This window comes from Protopterus annectens, chromosome 3.part0 (genome assembly GCF_019279795.1).
Source record: "Protopterus annectens isolate FY-2018-M chromosome 3.part0, PAN1.0, whole genome shotgun sequence".
Taxonomy (NCBI): Eukaryota; Metazoa; Chordata; order Ceratodontiformes; family Protopteridae; genus Protopterus; species Protopterus annectens.
This window is the reverse complement of record NC_056731.1, coordinates 932,959,068-932,976,151: the sequence shown is the minus strand read 5'-3', so window position 1 is coordinate 932,976,151 and position 17,084 is coordinate 932,959,068. Positions and strand designations below refer to the sequence as shown.

At 42.7% G+C, this 17,084-nt stretch overlaps 1 protein-coding gene across 3 annotated transcripts in view; it reads right to left on the bottom strand.

The window, feature by feature from the left end:
- FAM8A1 (family with sequence similarity 8 member A1) overlaps positions 1–3,988 on the bottom strand; it is a 731,350-nt gene extending 727,362 nt beyond the window's left edge. The window contains exon 1 of one of the 3 annotated variants that reach the window (XM_044065265.1): positions 3,364–3,988. In XM_044065265.1, the coding sequence (XP_043921200.1) occupies positions 3,364–3,868 (505 nt within the window). In that variant the 5' untranslated portion in view covers positions 3,869–3,988. The remainder of the gene's footprint in view (positions 1–3,363) is intronic. The other 2 variants (XM_044065264.1, XM_044065266.1) reach the window with 2 other exon arrangements.
- Between the last annotated feature and the right edge of the window lie 13,096 nt (positions 3,989–17,084).

Sequence of the window (17,084 nt, the reverse complement as noted above, 5' to 3'; positions counted from 1 at the left end):
TCCTGTTGTGGAAGGAAGGGAGGGACCAGTTGGATTCCTTTTTTGAATATTTGAACTCTACTACCCAGTTTTTGAGGTTTACCATGAGTGTCGATGAAGATGCACTTAATTACCAAGATGTTACCTTGAAAAAGGATTATTGTAGCAAAACTTGTGTGTCCTTGTTGTACAGGAAGCCCACTTATTCCAATACGCTTCTGCACTTTGACAGCTGGCATCCCATACACCAAAAGAAGGCCCTAGTAAAAGGGCAGTATGCGAGATTAGATAGAATGGCATCAGAAAATGATAAATTTTCTGAGAAGGTGTGATTTTATTGGGTATGTTAACTAAAAGGGGCTATCCTGAACAGTCTGTTAAAAAGATCATGGAAGAAGTGAAAAACAAAAGGTTTGATGGTGTTTATTGTACACTTTTGGGTAATAAGGCAGGCTTGGGGCAAAGTGCCCCCCCTGAAAATGTCAACAGGTTTGAAAGGGAATTAGTACTACCATTTTCCATCATTTTTTTTTGACATTCCTAATATTATTTTAAACAATGGAATGTTTTCACACTTGACCAGGAGTTATTTAATTTGGTAGGTAACACTCCTACCATTGTGTATAAAAAAAGAGATCTCCTTTAAAGGTATGTTGGAGAGAGCTCCTACAATCTCAACTGGAGATGGCAGTTTTAAATGTGGTAGATGCCCTCAATGTAAATTTATGGTAGATGCAAAACAGATAAAAATTAGACATTTTGGTATATTAAGACCAAAGAAGAACTATTTCTGTTATTCTAAAGGGGTAGTTTATGTTGCCTTGTGCCAAGCATGTGATGGGTTTTACATAGGTAAGACCAAGACGGCTATTAAACAGAGAGTCTATTAACATACTTATGACATCTCCAATAAAAATGAAAATAGTGCCCTCGTTAGGCACATTAGGGATTATCCAAATCATTCATTCAAGTTTTGTGTTATTCACAATGTTGACCTAGGGCAGCGTGAGAGTCTTTCTGATAATTATCTTGAATTTTTAGAATTAAAATGGCAGGTCAGGCAGGATGATTGCTTGTATTCATCCTGGACTTAATGACAGATTTTTCATATGTCCTTTGTTGAAATTGAAAGCTGCTTTTTATGTCTATTTTTTTATATATTTATAATGAATGTCAATTATTATGTTTATGTGGGCATTATTCTAGGGAAGTTTGATATCATGTTTTAAATTTTATATTAATGTCTTTCTATCTGGTTGTTATTCTGTTTATAGGGTATGATATTCTTTTTATCTGGCAACTAATTAGTTAAGGGGGGCTGTGTGATCAGTGTTCAATAATTAGTAGGTAGTAGTGTGTGTATATATTACAAATTTTTTACCATTTACACTTGTTCTGAGGAAGTCTTGCATTTTGAGATGAAAGCGCTCAATTAAAACTACATTTTGGTACTTGTGGTGTTGTTGACTGTTGCCTTCTGCTTCATTTGTTACTGGTCCGTTGTTTCGTTTGACTTAATGTAGTCTTACATAATATTTTTTCTAAATAAAGCAAATGAGGTAATCTGATTAATGTCAGGCTTTCAGAACAGAAGTGATAACACGAAATGCAAATAAATATTTGATTTGAGCTCTATTCTTTTCCGGTTCTCTTTTGTCACTGCATAGGAAACCTTGGTGAACATCCATGAAAAGGTACACTGCCCTGCCTGTGTGTTTTTAATATTTTCTAACTTAGAGTAGATAGGTCCAGTAACTTTTTATTAAGACACACCTAGGATATTTAGGTAGATGTAGTTCTGATTTTTATTTTCATATTTTGTGTAGCCAACTGTTACTTTGATATTCTTTGCATACTTTCACATTCTTATGCATATTTAATTTGTACCAATACTGTTTATTGTTTAAGTAAATTTATTCACTTTAAGCTCTTTTGGCTGCTCTTTTTAGCTTATTATTTATTATTTATTATCACAGAAGATGGGTAACACTGTTTATCCTTGTTGGTTAACACCTAACTTCAGATACTAGACTACTTAAGCTTACTACCAGTGAAAGATATTGACTTGTATACTTACATCTGGTTAAATCAGGAGCAACAAGTAGATAGTAGTTTCTGAACATATTTAATGACATGCGGAACTACTTTGCCAGAAAAAAAGTTGAGGGGAACTGGAGAATTCTACCTGCCTTTTCCTGTAAAGTGTGTGTTTAAATAACTTGTTTGAAAGGCAGTTACTGTGGAGAAAGGGCACTGGAAGACATTGTGGGTTCAGTGAAACAGTGGTGAGGAAGGGCCTGTGGTGATTAACCAAAGACTCGGATCTAAGCTACAAGTGGCCTACTGTCTAGTCTGGGTTTGGATGTAGGAAGCCAATATCTGAGACAGCAGTGCCTATTCCCTTTATGCCAGTTTACATTGTGTGACTACATTTTGCCTACACATATACACTTGCATTTGTTTACTTCAACCTGATGCAATACCACGGGTGTGACTTAGGGTTGCTACCTTTTCAAATGGCCAAAGTGGGACATTTTCAAGACACACATCAGATTTTACAGGCCGACACATACCCACGGTCAGTACAAAGGATAGAACTTAACTTTTTTGCCTAAATAAAAGCTTATTCTTGTAGCATTTTAGTTGCTTATGCAATGTTTTGTAACATTTAGGTATTTTAGATACAGAATAACTGTTTTATGCAACTATTACATAAAATATGGGACATAATTATGTCCTACAATCTCAGGACATTTGCCATTTTTAATATTTTCTGTCAGGACACAACTGCCCAAAGAGGGACTGTCCCTCCCAAAGTGGGACAGGTGGTAACCCTAGTGTGACTTGAGAGACCAACCCTCTGATGCTAGCTTAGTCTGTCCATTAACAACTGGTTGGAGGTGGTGGGATTTAAGTCCCATCTGTGTCACCTGGTCATCACAAATGTATCCTCCAGGCTGTACTTGACAATCCATCGGGATCAGACTCATACCCAGGTTAACAAAAGAAAAGAAAAGAAAATAATACCTCTAGCTGGGCTGTGCTCTTCATCTTGGTGCATTGCCCTCAACTTCTTACCACTAAAATCACACACAAATTAAAGAAATAAACGATAAAATATCTAAATCAGGGGCACTTTTAAAATTATGCCACTATTAATTCTGAAAGTTGTTAGAAACAGCAGGATGCAAACTGAAATGCATATTCTGAAGTAAAATAAATTTTAGTTAAGACGGTTGTCAAGTATAATCCAAGAACTTTACTTCACAAACTGATAGTCTTAGAAAGTGCACAGCTAAAATTTGAACCAATATCAAAGGCCATTGACAGGAACATATCCAAGCAGTTCGCTATATTATGTCATGAAAATACACTAGAACTTACCTGCAGGATGTATATTTCCGTTACGGTGAACTGCAGCCGTGGGTGACGCAGCCCTGGAAAACTGATTAGCTCCAACCGATTGCTGCGCTGATGGACTAGTAGCACTTGCAGGGGGCGTTATATACTGGGGAGGATACAGTGGAAACTGATAATAGTACATGCTACCAGCATCCGCAGAAGAATAACCAGATGTAGCTCCGTTTTGGCTGTTAGCAGTGCCACCACCGTAGTAACCAGGGAACGGGTTGACGAACAATCCCGTCATGTAACTTTGCCAGTTCACATAGCTGCAGTAATTTAGCCATAACCACTCCTGCACTTTCCTGGAATATTCTCCAGCACTAACAGTCTCTTGTGAGTTGCTTGACGCAGTCCCCCTATTGCTCCTTCCCGATGTGGCAGACTTGGCCTTCCCAAAAACGTTCTTGCCAATTGACAAATACATGTCAGTACCATCGGTTACTGTTACTTTCTCAGCTGTGCCCAAATCATCTGAATCAGCCATCTTTCCGTAACAGTAAACAACAAAGAGATTCCGGGTCGCCTGCTCCACCTCTAAATTCCTATTGGTTTTTCAGTAAGTAAAAACCTACGTCGCTCTTTGGCTGAAGTAGCAAATGTAGATATTCTAAAGTATACGTGTATAATTCCGAGTTCGTTGTAGTGTCGCTGTCGAAAGAGAAAAAAAGATAAAACCAATAACTGCTTTTTGTTTCATTTCTCTTAGATTATTCATTCGGGATGGTAGTGCCCTGTCGCAATCTAAAAAGCGGGCAATTTGTAAACAGCATGTTATTAACACAGCAACAGGGGACACTGCTAGTTTCTCAAACTAATAGCGGTGTTACCCCGTTAAGCTGATGAGTGAGGGTCGAGAGAACAATATATGTCTGACCCAGACTCTGACCACAAGTAATCCTTTCTTTAGCATGCAAAGTTTTAAAGCATCTTACCATTTCGTGTAGCCAGATATTTCTAGTTTATATTTATAAAATCTAACTTCCTTAATCCTTAATATTGTGACTAAGTGAGAAGAAACATTAGGATTCGATAGTAGCGATAGCAGAATTCAAATGCTCCTGGCAAAGATAAATTGTAATTGTTACTTCTACTGGATTCTCCACAGGACAGATGTAATTACGGTAAATGGGAACTCACCACAGGGGCCGGCTGTAGGTGAATTAGAAGTTATGTACTCTCCATAACGTTCCATCTGAGTAGGTAGTTCATTTGTCTGCAACCTGTGGGTTACGGATCCGATATCGGATCCGAGCCGGCAACTTGTTTCAAGCTAATGGATCCTAGCTCTTCCCTTCACCCATAATCCCCTGCTAACCCTCCATGACCTCAGATCGAGTTTGCCTCTCAATATATATCCAACAAAGGATATCTAACAACTAGTAGATCCGAAGAAGGTCGGGGGGGGGGGGGTTGCAGACAAATGAACTACCTACTCAGATGGAACGTTATGGTGAGTACATAACTTCTAAATCTGAAGTAGGATGTTCATTTGTCAGCAACCTGTGGGACAGAGTCCCCAGCTACCTGCACCTTGGGTGGCCATCATGGAAGGATATTACGAAGCACCGCAGAGCCAAAGGATGCTCTCCCTCTAGAAAGCAGGTCTAGCTTGTAGTGGTTGGTAAAGGTATGAGATGAAACCCAAGTGGCTGCAGAACAAATATCATCCAAAGGAACTCTAGACTTGGAGGCCGCAGAAGTAGAAATGGAGCGGGTGGAATGAGCACAAACTCCTTCTGGTGCGGGTCTACCCAAGGCTTGATAAGCCAGTAGGATACATTGGGAAATCCAGCGAGATAAAGATACATTAGAGATAGCTTTCCCCAAGTTAAATTTGGCAAAGAAAACGAACAGCTGGTCAGATTGTCTATGGCCAGCTGTCCTATGAGTATAAAAACGAAGCTGCTTATGAACATCCAATGAGTGCAGCTTGTACTCTCCCTTATTTTGATATTTAGGGAAGAAAACCGGTAAATTTATGGATTGATTTATGTTGGTTTCTGATGTTATCTTGGGAAGAAAGGAGGGATTGATCCTGAGGTACACTCTATCTGGGTGAAAAATCAGGTATGGAGACTTCACAGACAGAGCCTGAAGTTCCGACACTCTTTTCGCTGAAGTAATGGCTACAAGGAATGCTGTTTTCCATGACAAGAATTTGAGATCCACTGAAGCAGCGGGTTCAAAGGGTGGAGCAGTCAAGGCTTGAAGAACTAATGTAAGATCCCAGGGGGGTACGGCTTCTTTTACAGGGGGTCTAAGTAAAAAGGTACCCTTGAGAAAGGTTTTACACAATTTGGCTGACATCAAGGGCCCTGTATCATGTCCCACATGATAATGAGATATGGCTGCGAATTGCACTTTGACAGTTGAACAACTAGCGCCTTCCTGAAAGAGTTCAGTTAGGAAGTCTAAAATGGATGGAAGAGGAGCCGTAAAGGGATCTAGATCGCGGTGCTCCGCCCAGATGGAAAAACGTTTCCATTTACTGTGACTGGTGGAGGGCTTATGCGCTGCCACGAGGATGGCTTTGACTGGTGAAGAGATACCGGGAGTCCTAACTAGGAGTGGAACTGGAGCAACCAAGCTGTCAGTTTTAGATTGTCCAGGTTTGGAGTTGGCAAGTCCAACGGATGGGAGATGAGATCCGGAATGGGATCTAGAATCCAAGGGTGATTCACAAGGTGAGACCACAGGTAAGGGAAACAAATTTGTCGAGGCCAGAATGGGGCAATGAGAATCATCTTGCTCCCCAACCGCGAGGCTTTCTGTAAGAGTTGTATCATCATTGGCAGAGGAGGATAGGCATAGAGTAGACCGGGTGGCCAAGCATGCACCAGAGTGTCTCTTGGAGTTTGCCCTGGAGGGGGGATTAGAGCGAAGAAATTGTCGCATTTGGTGTTTGATGGAGATGCAAAAAGATCGCAGCAGGGTTGCCCCCATGCTGCGAATATCTGCTTCGCTACTAGAGGATTGAGAGACCAGTTGTACGGGGTAAGAAGGGTGCGGCTGAGCTTGTCTGCTAGGATGTTGGTCCTCCCCGGAATGTGCATCGCAATCAGAAAGCGGTTGGTGGAGATCGCCCATTCCCACACTCTCATGGCTTTGCGGCAAAGAGGATAAGATCTGGTTCCCCCCTGTTTGTTGATATACCAGACCACCGACATGTTGTCCGACTGAATTGCAATCGTTCCTGCGGGGAGGAAGCTCTGAAGTGCTTGCAACGCCAACAGCACCGCTCTCATCTCCAGAACGTTGATATGCAGGGAGGTCTCTGTATCGTTCCACATGCCTTGGACTGTCCTGCCTGAATAATGCCCCCCCACACCCGAGGCGGGAAGCATCCGTGGTCACCGTGGCGATAGGGGGAGAGGTGCAGAAGGGACAGCCCGTATGGAAGTTAGATGCTTGGAGACACCATCGTAGCACCCTCTTGCAAGCCTTGCTGATAGCAATGGGATGGTGGAGAGGAAGGGATAGGAAGGACCATTGCACTAACAGAGTCCATTGCAGTACTCGCATGTTCAAACAGGCGCATGGAAGTAGTGTAATTGCTGCCGCCATGGAGCCTAGTGCCCTCAGGACCAATTCCGCTGGTGAAGCCTCTGAATGAAGGATAGCCCGCACATGAAGTTGTAGGTTCCTGATTCTCTCGGAAGTTAGGAAGGCTCGCAAATCTCTGGTGTCTATTCTGGCACCTATGAATTCTATGACCTGCATCGGAGCCAGTAGAGATTTGCCGACATTGATAGTAATGCCTAGTTGTGCGGCTAGATGGAGAAAGAAGTCTCTGGCTGAGCAAAGTAGATGCCTTGGTGTGGTCAGGAGCCAGTCATCCAGGTACAGAAAGACCTGAATTCCCTGGAGTATCAGGTGGGCCGCAATCACTGCTAACACTTTGGTGAACACCCTGGGGGCTGTGGTGAGGCCAAAGAGAAGGACCCTGAACTGGTAGTGACTGGCCCCTAGCCGGAAGCGAAGGAACCTCCTGGATCGTTTGTCCATTAAGATGTGGTAGTACGCATCCTTGAGGTCTATAGAGCACATCCAATCGTTTTCCCTCAAAAGGGGGAGGATAGATTGAAGAGTGACCATTCGGAATTTTTCCTTGGTTACTGACAGGTTCAAGCGGGAAAGGTCTAGGATGGGTCTCAAGTCCCCCATCTTTTTTGGCACCAAAAAGAACCTGGAGTAGAACCCTAATCCGAGCTGGTCTTGGGGGACGGGCTGGATGGCTCTTTTTCTTAGCAGCTGCTGTATTTCTGTAGCTGCGGCCTCCCTCTGATCGGGTGGTACATCAGGGAGGTTCTTGGATTGGGGAACATGAAGTATTGGTATTTTGTACCCTCTGGATATGATGCGAAGCACCCAGCGGTCTGTTGTGATGGACTCCCATGCCGCTAGGTGTTTCGAAAAACGCCCCCCGACTGCCTCCAGAGTGGAGCAGCCCGGCAACCCCTCAGGGCTGCTGCGCGGGCCGCTCAGAGAAAGGTTCTCTGGACCCAAAGTTTCTCGGAGCTCCTCTGCCCCTGGGGCGACGTCCTCCCTGTCCACCTCTGCCACGGTAGGACTGGTTGTCCAGAGCTGGTTGGGAATGTTGTGATTACCGGAACCACATCTTCTTCTGACCCTTTTGGTTCCTTGAAAAGGACCGCTGGGGTGCAGAGAAGCGGACTCCGACGGCAGACGTCTTCCCGTCATTCTCACTCTGGACAAGTGTCTCGCGAACTGTTTTGCCAAATAGGGCAGAACCATCAAAAGGGGCGTTCGCGAAGGACGCTTTAAAGGTCTCCGTAAAGTCGCAATGACGGAGCCAGGCCTGACGTCTCATGACTAGGCCTGCTCCGCTAGCCCTACCGGCTCCCTCTGTGGTGTGGGACAACAGCCGCATAGAGGTGTTTGAAATTGATCTCAGAGTGGCCATTCGGGTGGAGTACAATTGTTTGTCCTCCTCCGACATGGACTCAGGGGTGGATGCAGCGTATTCTTTGATAAGATCCCGCTGCATCCTGATGACATGTGCCATATAGTTCAGAGACCTTACTGAGAAGGTCGCTGAACTAAAGACTCGCTTCCCTAAACGATCCATCAAACGGGACTCTTTGCTCGGTGGATGGACTGTGGGACTCTCCTGAGCCAATTCCCTCTTTGTGGCTGCTGCCGTCAACATGGCATCTACAGGGGGCCCCTTACTCCAATGTGATCGGTCTGGGGGGGGCTAAAAATCCTATCCGGTTGCTTCGGTATTGGCTCCACGGTGTCTGGATCCTTCCACGCCCTGGTGGTAATGAGGTCCACCAGGGGGTCGGCTGGAGGGGACACCCAAGAGGTAGACTGGCCTGCCTCGAATGCCTCCAGAAATATGGACTCGTCAGAGGAAGACTTAGGGGCAGACCACCCACCTCTGATTCTCAGCATCTCCATGATGTCTCCAAAGGAGACATCCTCAGGGGGCGATCTTGGGGAGCCTTCCCCTTCCTCCAAGTCCGTGTCCTCGGTTAAGGACTCAGGGGAGTCCACGTGCCTCCTTTTGCACTTATGCTTGCGGGGAGCTTCCTCGGGGGGACTGTCCGAGGAGGCCTCGCCAGCAACATCTTGTCCCAATGGAACTATCTGTGACATCGAAGCAGGCTGTCCCTTTGGCCGGGTGATGGAAGCCTGGCCCAGCAGAGAGGGAGTGCAGGGAGGAGTCAATGCAAGGACCGGGTGTCCGGATGCTCTCAACAGAGCCCTCTCCACAACATCGAAGGCCGAGGGAGAACCACTCTCCAATGGATCCGAAAGTCGGCTCCCACTCGGATCCAATGAAGGGATCGGAGCCGGCACCAAGACCGTTGGATCCGAGGGACCAGTGTGCTCTGACCTGGACGGAGCCAAAGGCACACCCGGATCCGAAGCTCGGACCACGGCTCCGAGAGGTCGGATCCGACAGGCTCGAGGGCAGGGTCGGATCCGAAGTACTAAGTACTGTCGGCGCCGACCCACTCCCGGCTCCAAGGCTGCTCGGCTCCGAGCGCTCCGAATCCAGGTAGCGGGTCGGAGAAGGAGCAATTAGGTGGAAAAAAGGTGTCGAGCTCCCCCCCTGAGGGGGGGGAGGCAAGAGCACTCCCATCTGCAGCTGGGCCTGGATGAATCTTTGCATCATCCGGTCCAAGTCTGCATCGGATAAACTGAAGGTAGATCTCGAGGAGGCCACCGAGGCAGGCCTGGAATGCCGCCTCGATGACCTCGACGGAGATCGGGTCTCCTCCTCCTCGGGCCCCGGGGAGAAACAAGTGTATCGGAGCCGAGGAGGAGGAGACCTAGAAGCAGTGGAGGGAGAAGCCCGCTTAGCTGGCGGGGCCGAAACGGAGGTCTCGGCCCGCCGCTTGTGGTGCTTCTCCCTCCATTTCTCCCTTCTGGCCTCCGACACTATAGCAGGAGTTTGAGTCCCGGACGGAGGCAGGGGGGCAGGATTGGCAGCGACCACAGGCTGTGGTGGAGCCACAGGAGCAGCAGAGGTAGCGGAGGCCGAAGCCGAATCCGGGGGTAAAAGTCCCGCCAGGACCAGCTTCGACCGCCGCTCTTTCAGTGCCCTGGGGTTGAACGCTGCACAGATGGTACAGCCCGAGGTGAGGTGTTCAACCCCAAGGCACCGAATGTGGCCATCAGCCGGGGAGAGCTGATGGCCACACTCGGTACATTTAGAAAATATGGCTTTTGGGGCCTCAGCCATTCCCTTTTTTTAAAAGAAAGCAACTACACACACACACACGCAGGCCCCAAAAGAAATGCAACACACACTCACACACTAGCGACCAGCGAAGGGAGGGTACTAATTAAAAAAATAAGGAACCTAACTCTGACACACTTTAAAAGTATTAATTTAAACTAAAAAAGAAATTCCTGACAAAAAGTATTTAGAAAAAAGTAACTTTTTCTTCACTTATCTGACGAGCTCAACAAGGATCCAGCCATCCACAAGCGCGGCAAACTAGATCTGAGGTCATGGAGGGTTAGCAGGGGATTATGGGTGAAGGGAGGAGCTAGGAGCTCGGATCCATTAGCTTGAAACAAGTTGCTGGCTCGGATCCGATATCGGATCCGTAACCCACAGGTTGCTGACAAATGAACATCCTACTTCAGATCTGGAGTTGTAGGCAAACACCAAGCGTATATGATGTGCCGCGTCAGTTCCTCATGTGATCATTAGACATCACAGTGGTGCAGCGGTTGTGCTGTCACCTCACAGCAAGAGGTTCTCTGGTTTGATTCTTGGCTGGGGTGCCTTCAGGGTGGTGTCTGCATGTCCTCCCTGTGTCCATGTGGGTTTCTTTCCTCCAGGTCCTCTGGTTTCTTCCCACATTACAAAGACACGAGTCTGGAGCGTTTCTCCCCATGGTTCTTATTAAAATTGGCTTTGTTCCATATACAGACTTTCCTGGAAAAGAAATGTTAAGTAAATATAAATTGGTGGAATAAATCTGCTAGGATATAGTGTATATTGTGAATATGTAGTATAAGACGTTATATTTGTATAGCAATGCAGTTTTAAGTGTGTGGCCGCGGTGATGCAGTGGTTAGCGTTGTTGCCCCACAGCGAAAGGTTCTCCCATTCGATTCTCGGTTGGAGCACCTTCTGTGTGGAGTCTGCATGTCCTCCCCGTGGTCGAGTGACGTTTAAAGACATGCAGGTAGGTGTGTACGTGAATGGGTGTGCCTTCTTTGAAGGTTGGGTATCGGGCTGGCAACTCGGCACCGTAAAAATCTACTGCCAGTCATTATCGGACCGGAGTTCTGCTGTGGCGACCCCTAACTGGGAAAAGCTGAAAGACATTAGTAATGCAGTTTTAAGAGTGCATGTTGCTCTGGCTCCATTGCATCATTGCTAGGCTGACTTAGGTGAATGAAGATATAAGATGTTCTATTATGCTGCTGTGTTGTATAGGATAAAAGTTGCTTGTTTGACTAAAAGGATGGAGCAGCCTGACATTTCTAAGACTTCCAAAGTAGTATAACTGGGTAATCATTAGTGCATAACCCGACATCGTGCATCCCATATACTGCAAAACACTTTGGTTTACAAAGTCCATTGAACATGTGGGAGAAACAGACAAATGTAGCTTTTTATTAAAAAACAGAATTGGAAACAGTCGCACATCTTGCTGCTGGTTGTAATATATAGCAGAAGGACTGTATACTGAAAGGCATAATACTGTGGCAAGACTGTTGCATTCGGGATTGTGCAAACACTGCAATACTGAAGTAGGTGAAAAACATTGGAAACATAAGCCTAAAAGCTTTTTATTAAAGCATAATAAAATATTATGAAATTTGTATCACATTTTGATCATCCATTACCAATGTTCAAATATAGATGCGAGAAAACCAGGTATAGTAGTCCATGAAAAGAAGACAAAAGTAGCATTGATCATTGAAATTGCTACACCCAGTGACTACAGTGTCTTACAGACAAAGTGCTAAAATACCAGGATTTGCTGGTGGAAACGAGGGCAGTGTGGAAGAAAGATGCCCAGACAGTTCCAGTAGTAGTAGGAGCAACAGGTCTTATAAAAAAGAATTTACAATCATACTTAGATATGTTACCGTTACATGTAACTCCATACGCATTGCAGAAGGAGTCATTACTGAGCACAATGCGGGTGCTGCGAAGAGCACTTCTGGCTAACATCAACGAGTGAAAAAATACTAATTTCATGAACATTAATTATACTTTCACTTAGGAATGGGGTCCATTTCCATCATGGTTTTAGAAACTCAGAAGACTTGGAGAAATTAAAAAAAAAAGTAGTGCAAGAAGTCTAGATAAAACCATAAAATAATGGGTGAAACAAAGGCCAAAAATCAGGTCCAGATTTTTTTAATTTTTGTTTACCTGGATAGAGCACCAATCACAAATGACCAATTGTAGGCGCAGCCTGGTTTGTGAATAGTAAAAGAAAATTATATACCAACATGGCATTAACGTATAACATACCCGAATGTAGAAAACTGCATATATATATATATATATATATATATATATATATATATATATATATATATATATATATATACAAGAGACAGAGAGGTAAAAGCATTTATTAAGTATTGCGCTTATAAACTTGGAAAGTTACTGGTTTTGTGTTAATGTGCATTTTCCGATGGGTATGAAGTCTGAAACTCAATGTCTGTCATTATTTAATGACTTCAATCCTCAGTGATTTCCCAGAAAACCAGTAGTTATATGAGGAACAGACCAAATAAATGAGCAAAAAATCTAGACTTTCTCCGAAAATCTTGACAAATGAGAGGTATGCTGCATCTCCAAGTATCTCTCGCTTTCTGGCCCTTTCATATCAGACAAATAACTTTCTTTTTTATTTTCACACTTTTTCTTGTACTTCAGAATGTCACTCATCCTTTCATCTCAGTTAACTGATTAAGACTGCACAATGATAACTGTGGAAGAAATAACTGAATTATGTAATAGAAGCCATAGGGTTCCAGATGCTCTGAGATGCAGTTTAGAGCTTTTTTCCGATCTTTTGATCCAGTGATAGGAACATAAGAACAGTTCTAGGCAAACGATTATGGGGCCTATAAGATGTTCAGCTGTATATTCCTTAAGACAGACACACGTAGAAGGTTATGCCCTTTTCAAACATTCACTAGTGGTTATCTTCCAAATCCAGTAGTGCTGTTCTTGATAACCCTAATGTAACTTTCTGATCATGATGGCCTGAACAAACATCACGAATAAGGAATGGAATTAATTTTCATAATTTGTCTTACTTTTCATCTTTTTTCTCCATTCTTTCAGCACTTCCTAACTGGGCAAGACTGCTCTATTGTAATAACTGTTTAGGAAATAACTGAATTAAGCAGGGAGTATGGGGGCTGCTAGATCTCCAGAAGCAATGGTGTTCTAGATGCTCTGAGGTGCATTTTAGAACATTTTCCAACCTTTTAATTAAAAATGACAGCCTGAACAAAAATCATGACTAAGGAAAGACATTCAGTCTATTTTTTTATTTCAAAGAAAACATAAGTTGTGTCCAAGGCTCGATGTTCAAAACTAACAAAATGGCAGTTCACAAGAAACTGAAAATACAAATGCTTGTGAGGAGGCAAAAATCATTATATAATAATAGTGCCTGCCTCCCTAACTCTGTCCCCCCAAAATGAGTAGTCACCTTATGTATACACCTTTGGTCTTACATTGGGAAGAAACTGAAAGAATAAATGGCCATAGTCATGCATTTTGTGTTGTTGTTACCATACATCTGCCCAGCATGTCTCCCCAGCCCTATCCCAAAACTCACACACCTTCAATGTACCCCACTGATATTAGATCAGAATGACACTGAAACAACAAATGGCCGCAGTAATATACATCAAATTGTTGCTCTCAGACACAAACACAACATACTTCTGTACCCCCACTCACAAATGATAGTCACCTCTATACATATCTGATATTTGCTTGTGAGGAAACCAAACAAATAATGACCGCAGTAGAGTATTTCAACTTGTTGCACCCAATCCGTACACTCTCTAGACAAACTATATCAACCATATAGACATATCTGAGGTTTGATTGCCATGAAAGTTAAAGAAATACTGACCAAACCATCTCCAGCCTGATTCTACCAAACTATAGCTACCTTAAGTGTATACCTCTGAACATGGCCAATTTTAGACTTGGTGAGACCCAGGATAGAGGTTGAGGATGGCCCCCAAGTAAGCATGTAGATCTAATGGTACTGCAATTCATGTTATTACTTAGTTTTTTAGAGATAGTTGCTTGTTAACTGCTCTTGTTTTAATTACTAGCCAAAATAACTCTGGCTATATTAGCCATCTGTGTACACTCCTGGGCAGGGCTGGTTGAATTAAATATGGGGTCTTTTGGGGGGCTAGAGGTAAGGATAAATGAGATGTGTATATATTTCTTAGAGCAACTATGTATGTATTTGTATGTATTCCCCAGTGTTGTGCGTGGCCACAGATAAAATTGTCAATATTATTTTATCAGCATTTTCACACATGCATACATATACTGACACTGCCCCTACCAAGCCAGGTCTATCATAAGATGTGTGTGTAAATACACACACACACACACACACATATATATATATATATATATATATATATATATATATATATATATATATATATATGTATACACACACACCATGTGCAAGCCTACAACTAAAACTCGGGAAACACCATCTCACCAATGGCATGTTTTGGATAGATTGTTCAGAAAACCAGGGCACCTGGATAAAATACAAGCAGGAACATGGAGGGTATGTAGATTCTACATAAAAGGAACAACAGCCAAGCACTCAAACACAGAACCTAATAATGTGATATGACAATGCTGGTTACTGTGCTACTATGACAATAATCAGTTGCATTTATGTACAATTTACCTAGACTGTCAAAGACAGCCTCATGTTGTATACAGTGCTGATGTCTGAGTGTGAAGGAAAATGATACAGAATTTGGCCAACTTTTTACTATTATATACACTGCATTACATCCACCCACCCATGCACACAAATACATAAGTTATAGCAATGATCATTTAACACTAAATTTAGTAAATACAATATCTTTTGTGACACAGCTGCTGCCAAGACAGTTCAGTGGCTGTTTAACTGTAATAAAACAATAGCAGAGTTAAGTCCCTTCATCCACAGATAATCTCTATACCCATCAATTAAAGCCACTTTACTGACTGTGTACATGCACCTGAGATGCCTGATTGCTATTTAAAAATGGCCATAGCAAAGCATTTTAACTTGCTTTACTCAAACACACAATAGTCCAGCAAAATCCAATTAATGACTGCTTAATCATGGCAGCAAAGTTACTTTTATCCACAGATAGCCCCCATACACAGCACTTCTAGCTACTTTGTTGACTGTGCACAACTCAAATGTCTGATTGCAGAAAAAATAACGACCACAGTAATGTAGTTCAAAGTTGTTTCAAACACAAATGCAGACTAATCCTACATAATCAGAAGAATGACTGTTTAACCTGAGCAAACAAAAGCAGACTCAGCCACTTTTATCCACAGACAGCCCCTGGCCAGTACACCGCTGTTGCAGCCACTTTGTTGACTGCATATATCTAAAATGTTTGATTGATTAAAAATTATAATGGTTACAGTAATATATTTCAACTTTGTTTCAGTATCCACAGTAAAGGATTACAACTTGCTTCATGCAGGTACACATTAATCTTACAAAGCCAGAATAATGACTGTTTTAAACGAACAACAGCAGGTTCCATCATTTTAAACCAAAGACACACCTATCCAGAAATTGTATCTATTTTATTGATTGTGTATACCTTAGATATCTGATTGTAATAAAAAAAAGACTACAGTAATTTATTCAGACCCTGTTTCACACAAATACAACCACACTGTGGCCAGTCATAGTAAAGTATTACAGCTTGCTGCACACAAATATGGGTCTATAGTAAATCATCGAAAGATCACATTGTTGACCAACATTTAATTGGAAATGGTCTTCATAAAACCCCCTCATGTGGGGGGGCTGCCCCCTGGTAATTATATATACCAACTCCGAGATTACACTACAGTGGGGAATGGGCAAATTTCCTAATACCTACCATAAAGCGATCTCAGTCAGAACAGTTCGACCAACATATTCAATAAAATGCCATTCGAAATGCCATTCAATTATGTAATCTTTTGATGAAATAATAGAGAACCCACAAATTCACATTAGTCCTGCAATACCAGAATAATGACCATTTAACTTTAACAAACAGCAGGGCCTGGCCAATCACTTTCATCTATAGGCAGCCCACATTCCCAGCAATTACACACACTTTGTGTATATCTCAGATGTCTGATTATAGTAAAGTAAATAAAGATATAATGGTCACAGTACTTTATATCAGCTCTGTTAAACACATGAAGTAGCCAACCACGGTATAAAGTAAGCCAGCTAGGTTCATACAGATAAAACGATTCCTGCAAAGTCCACTGCTCATAATATCCAGTTGCCTGTCAGGCTTAAAAAAATGCTACAAGCTAGACTGTTCTGTATGAGCTGTACCCTGACCACACCATTGTTTTGCATACCCTACACAGTCTCTCACAAAACCACTGGCTACAGACCCTCAGTGCAGCAATAGCCATTCCCTCCATTGTTCCAAGTTTCTGGGCTTTCTGCTTGGTCCAACCCTCTGCTATCCAGATTAATGAACCAGTTTGTCTAAATTGTGGGTGGATCTTAGCAGAAAGCAGAGGATGGGAATTGGAGTTTTATGCTCTAGTTCTTTTTGGGACTATGCATATTGCAGTGTCAGCAATAGTATGTGGAGTGATTATTGTGTGTGTGTGTGTGTGTGTGTGTGTGTGTGTGTGTGTATATATATATATATATATATATATATATATATATATATATATATATACACACACACACACACACACACACACAAAATAATCACTCCACATACTATTGCTGACACTGCAATATGCATATATATATATATATATATATATATATATACACACACACACACACACACACACACACATATATATATATATATATATATATATATATATATATATATATATATATATATATATATATATACATATAGGTCTACTATAGATGTACGAAATCCCAAAAAGCCAACTTTCATATGGCCAAGACAATATG